The sequence below is a fragment of the Phaethon aethereus genome (assembly GCF_964289735.1).
Source record: "Phaethon aethereus genome assembly, chromosome: 3".
Lineage (NCBI taxonomy): Eukaryota > Metazoa > Chordata > Aves > Phaethontiformes > Phaethontidae > Phaethon > Phaethon aethereus.
The window spans coordinates 118708079-118716825 of record NC_138576.1 but is presented as its reverse complement, the minus strand read 5'-3'; the positions used below and the strand labels follow the sequence as shown (position 1 = coordinate 118716825).

Here is an 8747-nt window from a genome sequence, read left to right as displayed (position 1 = left end):
AATATATCATGAGATAGTCTAACAAGTACTGAGGTTGATTATGCAATTGTTCTGACACATCAAGTGTTACAAGCATTACTTTACAAGTGAGCGGTCTCCTGGAGAAGGCTGCTTTAAAACAAACATCAAAAAACCCTGAAGAGCCAGATCTTTCAGATTTTTTGTTTTAAAGCTTCTTCCCTGCATTGTGATGTTTCTGTAGGTATGGCACAAAACATACTGCACACTAGCAGGACTTGCCATATCTGATTTATAATTTTCAGGCACAGATGTGTACTCATTCCTCTACTCAGCCTGTAGCCTTTTTAAAGTGAGTAGCAGTGTACACTGTTGCTATCTCCTGTAACATTCCCTGTAAAACACTTGTCTTAAAATAAGCTGTAGCATGGTAATTACTGGAATGAATTCCTCTGGTCCTTGGGTTCATGTTGAAGAGAGATTTTACTGACTTTGTGTGGGATACCAGAAGGCAGTCATCACACTGGCAGCTTTCCTTACCTCCCTAATTTCTGCAGAAATTCCCAAATTGTCATGACAAGAGAGACATATGAAATTTTCTTATCATTCTCCACAGCTAAACTCCAAGGGGTTTAGAGGAATGAGAAAAACAGTGGAAAAAAAATACAGTGTATATAGTTCTTGTCAATACCTAAGACTGCAAGAATGCCTAAGTTCTTGCAACAGCTGGTTCATAAACATTCAAGGCATTAACTTACTGTGCCCTGTCTCCAGCTGGCCTGTGCTACAGCAGACACTACCACTTTCTGAAATGCTTGTTTTCCCTTTCAACTATTTATGTAGAACAAGTCTTTGCTGCATTACTGTCACTGTACCTAATAGCTACCATAATGTTCTAAGAGCAGACTTATTTTTAAGGATAAGCTTATTGACGTTTACCAATTTATTTTATATTCTAGTTGATAAATTCTCAAAGAAACCATTCAATTTGCTTAGAATTCAGTTTAAGCTCCCCCTCCACCCCCCATCAAAACAGTTCTACTTCTTGAACCCTCATTTAAGGACAACAAACCAAAACAGGGAAACAAGATGACTCCAGATATGACCGACCCAGGATTTACTTTAGTACAAGGCAGAAATGCTTATATTGGAACAGGACAGACAATAACTTAGCGCTGACATTGTGTATGAGAAAAATCCCATTATCATGAGTTTTCACTCTGCAAACAGGGTGGGAAGTATTTACGGTGCTTCGAAAGCAAACAGAACAGGTAGCACATCTAAGAAATTTCCAGAAAAACAAACCTAGTCTAAATCCCTTAAGTCTACATAAGGTGGGTTACTACAGTATGAACAGAGGAAGCAAGAGTCTAGGAGTAGAGTTACAGCAACATTCACCTGTGTGTTGGCAAAGGAATAATTACAGTGCAATATATTTGAAATAGCTTCCTGAAATTAACATGTTTATAGGCTGCACTAGGAAAACTCCCAAGCAAGTATATTAACCTCAACTGGTCTTAACCAAGTGAGCCCTTGTCTCCTGGGACAAAAGGCTTCGAAACTACAATCAAATTAGTATCTTTTTGTAACTGAGCTACAGTACCAACTGTTTTTGAACTGTAGTGCTGAAATACAAATCTGCCTTTAGGCTTTTGTGTCTGATGTTGACATAAAGCAATTTTGCCTGGGAAAGACAAATGGAAGTGCTAGTCATCAATAAAGCTTCTCAAAACTAGTTTCTCTGTTTCTTCGAACAGGCCTTCAGGGTTTTTTTAATGATGTTATGCTAGTTACATAACTAAAACATGCAAATAATGTGCAACAGACTACTCTTAGCCATTATGTGATTAAGCATCTTTTAATATTTCTATTGACAAGCACTGTAAGCATAACCAGAGTGAACAGTATATACTTGGAGTCTGTCCAGTGATAGACTTGAGTCACTGAACTACTGGCTCAAAGAGAACTATTGGCATTCTAATTTCATTCTCAGTTGAGCCATAGGATGCTGAAGTGACCACGGACTAGGACGTGTCCCAACAGTGCCAAATTCTAAACAAAACTCAGATTGTGCGTTAGTAGCCAAGGCCGAGGCAAACAATTATTCTGTATCATACACAGAAAGCAACTAGTATTGAACAGACAAAGTTTGGTCAACAAACTAATCGTTTTACTACTTTAATAATCTTTTTGCTAATAACTCAATAGGCACAACCGTACCAGTAAGCATATGAACTTTAAAATGCACAATTGCCACAGACAGTTGACTTGAATACAATAATAGTGTTTGGTAGCAGACTTAGAGACGACTTTTAGATTCTTCCACTCTTATATGATTTTGTATTTCCTCATCACCTAGTCATGCACTGGAAAGGAATTCCACAGCAGTCTCCTTCTCTTCAGTTAACTCCTTAGCAGTCAGATCCATCTTCTCACGAGAAAAATCATTAATAGGAAGACCCTCAACAAACTTCCAGGTCTTGTCCTGTTTGAAAACAAACAAAAAGCCCCTCCATATAAGAACAAGCTTCATTCACTCTGCATGAAGGAATCTTTGCAGCGTAAGAAACAAAGTTTATGGCCTTAAAAAACACATCAGGTAGAAGTTTTCAGATAAAGAATACAACCAGCACCAGCTGATCATGTAAGATTCTACTTTTCTATCAGTACTTATTTGACAACTACTAAAAAATTGTGAATAATAGTCCCATCTGTGAAAGCCTGCTAAAACCAGCATGTCCCAGCAACTGCTGTCCCATACTGAAAGCACAGCTGTTAACTAGCTCATATGACAGTTCAATTAGGTGTTGCAGAAGATACTTAGATTTAAATACAGTCTAATTACCTTGATCACAACAGGGAATGAATATAGCAAGTCTTCAGGAACACCGTAAGAATTGCCATCAGAAATTACTCCCATGGAAACAAATTCCCCCTGAAAACAGAAGAGGAAGGGATGAATACATTTTTCACTGCTAGAAGCAAGCAAAATTTATTTCCAATATACTGCATCTCCCGTGACACACTTTATGCCAGAAACAGACAGATTCTTCCCCCTCTCAACACACATACACACTTGAGGTCAAAGACACTGGCAGGTAATCAAAGCATTAGGCAAACAAGCACTTACTCAAGAGCAACATCTTACCGCTGGAGTGCCAAACCAGATGTCCCTCACATGATCACAGATAGCTTTGGCAGCTGACATCGCACTGGACAGCTTCCTAGCCTTAATAACAGCTGCTCCACGTTGTTGGACAGTCTGCAATTAAGAAAAAACCCTAAGTTGTAAAGCAGCAAAACCTTGGCTTGGTCTAAACACTGTTAGTAAATGCCATAAGGAAAGAGCACCTTACAAACATTTAATTTCATCAGTCAAGATACAGTTCTATCACTAGAAGAATGTGGCATACAATCCAGAAACACAATCTAGAAGAGTTTTGCCAAGACAAAAACATAATGGAATATTTCAGAGGCTGGCTCATTTCTTAGTGCCTGCTTTACAGCTAGCAGCCCACTAACTTCTTTCATACCAATCAGATGTATCAAGCTTTTACCACCAAAAGACTTCACGTATGTCAACAGCAACAGAAGTCTCAGAGCAACACTGGGAATTCAGGGTTTTTTTGCTGAATACCAACATGAACTACTTGCTGGTCTCAATCCTACAATATTTAATGCATGCAATTAATTTAATTCCTGAAGATAGCTGAACCTACCTCCCTATACTCGAGTTTATATTTAGAAGTTTTGTACTTAAGAATTGCACTTCTTGGAATTAGAATAACTTCTTAAACCTTGTATGTTTTTTTTCTTTTAATAAGTTTTGGTTAAGCTGTATGCCAACCAGACCCCAGTCTAGAAAGCAGTAATTATGACATCTTATGTTAGGCAAATCATTCTAGCATAGACCAGCATTACAATGTACCTAGAAGGCCAAACCAGTATCCTACCTTGGCCATGTTAAGATACAGCAGGATCAAGGAAAAGGACAAGCTTCTGCTTACACTCTGGCTCATGAACTTTGGTTGCCAGCATACAATCATTTATTCTGTAGCAACAAGCATGAACTGGCATAAGCTACATCCAAAACCAAGATAGGACAGAGCACAGTCATATGACAAAACACATCCTCAGTCCAGACTAAGGGTGCCTTGGCTAAGATTAGTACCTGGCTGTCAGCATGCCAGTAACATTGCAGTATCAAGCAAAGCACAGCTACTTGAAGTGATGTTGATCAAGGGCTTTAGTAATCCTTGTTTAACTTTATATTGCATTTAGGTAGCCTGTGCTCTTGATCAATTAATACCATTATTTGGTTTTACTACCCTACATTATTATTTATTACTACCCTACATAAAAATGTTTGCAGGTTCTAGATTTTTCAGATCACTTTTCAGAAATGCTGCTGATGAGGCCACATATTTAGATTTGGAAAGTGTGTGTATGTGCATGCACATGCAGGGGGAGGGCTGCTGAGCTGCTTTTGGTGGGTGGGGAGCAGCAAACAGAAGATCATCCTACTTCAAAGCTGTACAAAAAAGTCACCATAGTGAACTGTCAATGGTGCTTGTGGGCCAGATGAGTTGCACCTAAACTATGATCAAAATTATTTTTGTTGAATCATTTTAGCACTCCAAATGGCCTTTTCTAGTACTCTTTACGGAATTTTCATAATGCCTTACATTTTTCAAAGGCAAATAACTGATAGAGACAAGCTATCTGAAGATGACTTACTCTAGTGAGATAGGAAGAGCTCCTTCACTCAATCATTTACATAGTTTACAACTGCATAGGAGGTTAAGAGAAAGCAGAAGCACAGAATGATGATTTAAAAGAGCCCCAAGATCTTACCAGGATAAAGTCTCCCTTCAGCCAGCTGTCATCTTTTATAGCTTCATAAACTCCAACTTCCTTTCCTTTCACGTTTACCTTCGCATGGTTAACATCTGGATATTGAGTGGAGGAGTGGTTGCCCCAGATGATCACATTCTTCACATCATTAGCAGTCACACCAAGTTTCAGAGCAATCTAATTGGAAATTAAAGATGTCCACTGTATTAACTTCAGCCTCTCAATTCACAGGCTTCTTTGAAAACATTGCTCTGTTTGTATTTAGCAGAAACAACAGATAGCATTCTACTTTGAACAGGCCCTTTTTACCTGAGATTTAGCTCTGTTGTGATCCAAACGAGTTAAGCAGCTGAAGTTTTCCTTTGGTATTGATGGGGCTGACTTTGATGCAATCAGGCAGTTAGTATTTGCTGGATTCCCAACTACCACCACCTAAAAACAAAAAAGGGGGAGAAGAATGTGGAAAGTTGAAGAAGCTCACTGCAAAAAAGCTCCCTCCAGTGAAATACATGGCTTTGCCTTCAAAGAAACTATCAAAAAGTTAAGTTTTCTAAACATCTTAGTTGTCTTCAGCAAGATTTTTTTATATGTGTGTTGTTTATAGTCCTTGAGCCTTTTATAACCGCACAAAAAAAAGTTTTTTAGCTAGGTCTCTTCTGTATACTTTGTCATTCAAATGTGAAAGAGAACAAGACTTCTAGGAAGATCTACACACTAAGTCACAGCCTGGCTTCAAACCCCATGCCACTAGATATAGGGAAAGCACAATAGCACAATACATACACACTAGTCAGCCCACAGTGAATTCACCATCACCTTTTAAAATGGTTCCTAGACTGGTTGCCACTGCTTTATACAATTGCTTTATATTTAAGAAAGGCAGAACACTTACTATCTCAATGTTCACAGGCAGTTAGAATTAAAATATTCCTTGAACTTAGATCAATTTATTACTACGGAAAACTGATTTTTATTCATCCTTCATCTACTAACATGCGTCAAATGATTAACGTCAAGCTCCATATACTCTCAATCACGCAAGCTAATCTGCAAACCTCCCTTTGTATTTCCCCTTTTGAAAGCGAGTTCAGTAAATTTTCCATTACTCTGCAATAGTTATGTTGATAGTTTTTATTCCAACTGTATAAAGAAGCAAACAAGTCTTTAGAAGCAGTAGGAAGTTCATCAGCAGAGGAAGTAGACATTAAAAAGTCAGTTACAAAGCACAGTTGGAGTCTGGGTCTGAGATTAAGAGCAGTAGGAGAGCAGCCACATGATCCCATTAACTGTGGTGAAAGAATCTGAGAGAGAACTATTAAAAGCTTCCAATGCTCCAAAGACCAACACGCAAACAACCTAAATAAAGCCAATTTTTTGTGCAACTGTAATTCCATATTGATACTGAAGTTAAGGGTCATTATGTTAAAGCCACAGATGGCTATGAAGAAGGCAGCTGCATGTAGATAATTTAGTTCGCCCAAAGAAGACAGATAACAAGCAGAAGATTGTGTTTTTTAACACAGGGGGGGTTTTGGTTTTGTTTTTTTTAAAGAATGGCTGGTAACCAAGTCAGAGTATGTGTGGACTACAGCAATACAATGTAAGGCTTACCTTTTTCACAAAAGGAATTAAGGATTAAATCATCTACCTATCTAACATACTATATCTCATCTAACCTTGACTGTGGTATATTTTCCAGGGCTTAAGGAAAGGAAAGCCTACACTGAATAGGCTCCTGCTTGTGCAGTATCATTCTACAATGTATTTAGATCTCTACATAACACAGAGTTAACTTTTTAAATACAGTTTTTACATTCACCTTGACAGTCTTTTTGGCGTACTTGTCCAAGGCTGCACCCTGAGACTTGAAAATTTTCACATTTGCTTTGAGTAAATCCTTCCTCTCCATGCCCTCTCTCCTTGGCATGGAGCCAACCAGAATTGCTATGTCAAGGTCTTTGAATGCAACTTCCTCCTTGTCTGTTGGAATGACCTCTAAAAAAAGAAATGGGGGGAAAAAAAAGAAATCTAAGTAAGATAAATACTCATGGCAAAGTGTTAATGGGAATATTCTTTGGTTCATAAATAGTACATAATCTGATCTGACAACACCACCACCTCCTCCGTCCAAAAATACAAGTACAGTCATTTAGACTCAACACTGTGGTGTTGGGTTGATTAGAAACTGTTTACTGGCAAGCATTTATATGCAAACATTTATCTAAAAATTTAGATATAAATCCTGCAAACACAGGATAAATCTATGTCAAAAGATACTTTCATGTGCCTCTGTCTAAATATATATGTATATATGCATATTATACACATGTATTCATATATGCTGTTCTTCACTTTTACAAAAAAATTCTTAGTGGCAATTATCAACACAAATTAAGCTTTCCTCTCCCTTTAACAACTCAAGCTGAAGAAGGTTTGATTCGTACGAGAGCTGGTAGCTACACATTTTTAAGTACTGTAAGAATTACAGTAGTATCTACTAGCTCCCTTTCTTCTGCTTGTTTAGATTTATCAGAACTTGTTTACATGACTTGATGAGTGATTTTTCAATTTGTGTCTTTATACAGAAGATACTTCTAAAGAATAGATTTTTTTTTTGTTTAGTAAAGGCATCTAAGTGTATCTAAAGATTCATTGTTATTTTACCACTGGGCCAGAACACAATGCATGTGTTCAAGTATCTGACAATTTGTTGCACATGCTGATCACCCAGGATTAGATGATATAAACCAAAACCCAGGTGATCTGTGTAGTCAATTCTTCACACAACTCATTTGATGACATTCTTCCTAGCTTAAAGCCTACATTAAATTATCTTCCACAAAATGTAAAATCAAGAAAGGATCATCTACTATTTTCTTCTGCTTAACTTCCTGACAGCTACAGGAATTCAATAATGCAATAGTTGTACTAGAACATCTTGTACATAGAAGAAAAATTTCTTTTGGCCACCTCTCAGCAGCGGTAGAGCACAGTCCTGCAGCTCCATCACTACACCTTCCAATACAGTCATCATGGGGGTGATATCCAGCAGCACAAGAACAAGAGGCTGCAAAGAAAGAAATGGTTTAGTGCAAGTTGCATATAATCTGTTTTGAAAAAGAATTTGTCTTGTTGTCTGCTAGAAACTGCTATCTTGTGCAAGACTTAAGATCCATTTACAGAAAACTGAAAAAGTTCAGCATGACCAACAACTGAAAGCTTGTGTAATAGAGCAGGACTCCATTTTCACCACTTAAAGAATAAGTTACTTGCATATTGGTAAACCATTCCAAGTGTCAACAAGAAAACAAGTCTCAGGCACAGCAGTTCTAACATTAGCTTATTCATTACTGCACAGCAGAGACAAGTGATAATTCAGTGTACGAGTTACCTGTTCTTTGCCAAAGACATCTCCCTTGGCAATGCTGTAGAGCAGCGAGTAAGCAATCTGCCCAGCAGCTCCAGTCACCAGGACTCTAATAGGTTCACCCTGCAAGAAAGTTACAGAGACTTAACCCACAGCTACACAGCGCGGGTTCGCGCCATCTAAGAGCGGTAAAAATTAGCAGTTACTACAGAAATAAGTTTATGATTATTTAACCTGGATGAAAGCATGTGCCTAAATGTGGATCAGGACCAGCTCCTGGGACCATACTTCTGTTCTGCTAAAACCACCAGCAATTTCTCTACGTGCTTTTACAGAAACACATCACACTTGCAAAAGTATCCCTAAGGATTGTTCCTGGAAAAGCTTCCAAAATGGCAGGGATAACAATCTATTTGAAAAAAACTTTGTATTCCTTTTAACAATACCACCTTTTTAGCATAAGGTGTTACAACATGTACCCACTCATTAGATTACCCATTCATACTTCAAACTTACCACAGAAGTTTTATGAGCTGCCACACTCTCCAGTTTTCAGATTCTTTCACTT

General features: G+C 38.0%; 1 protein-coding gene across 1 annotated transcript; it reads right to left on the bottom strand.

The window, feature by feature from the left end:
* Positions 1-2317: 2317 nt before the first annotated feature.
* Positions 2318-7164, bottom strand: MDH1 (malate dehydrogenase 1; the record flags this gene model as incomplete). The annotated part of the gene is made up of 6 exons (XM_081997683.1): positions 6632-7164; positions 5122-5244; positions 4813-4989; positions 3107-3220; positions 2804-2893; positions 2318-2443 (listed from the first exon to the last, which is right to left on the bottom strand). The coding sequence occupies exons 1-6, from the start codon at positions 6959-6961 to the stop codon at positions 2318-2320; spliced, it is 960 nt and encodes a 319-aa protein (XP_081853809.1). The 5' UTR covers positions 6962-7164.
* Between the last annotated feature and the right edge of the window lie 1583 nt (positions 7165-8747).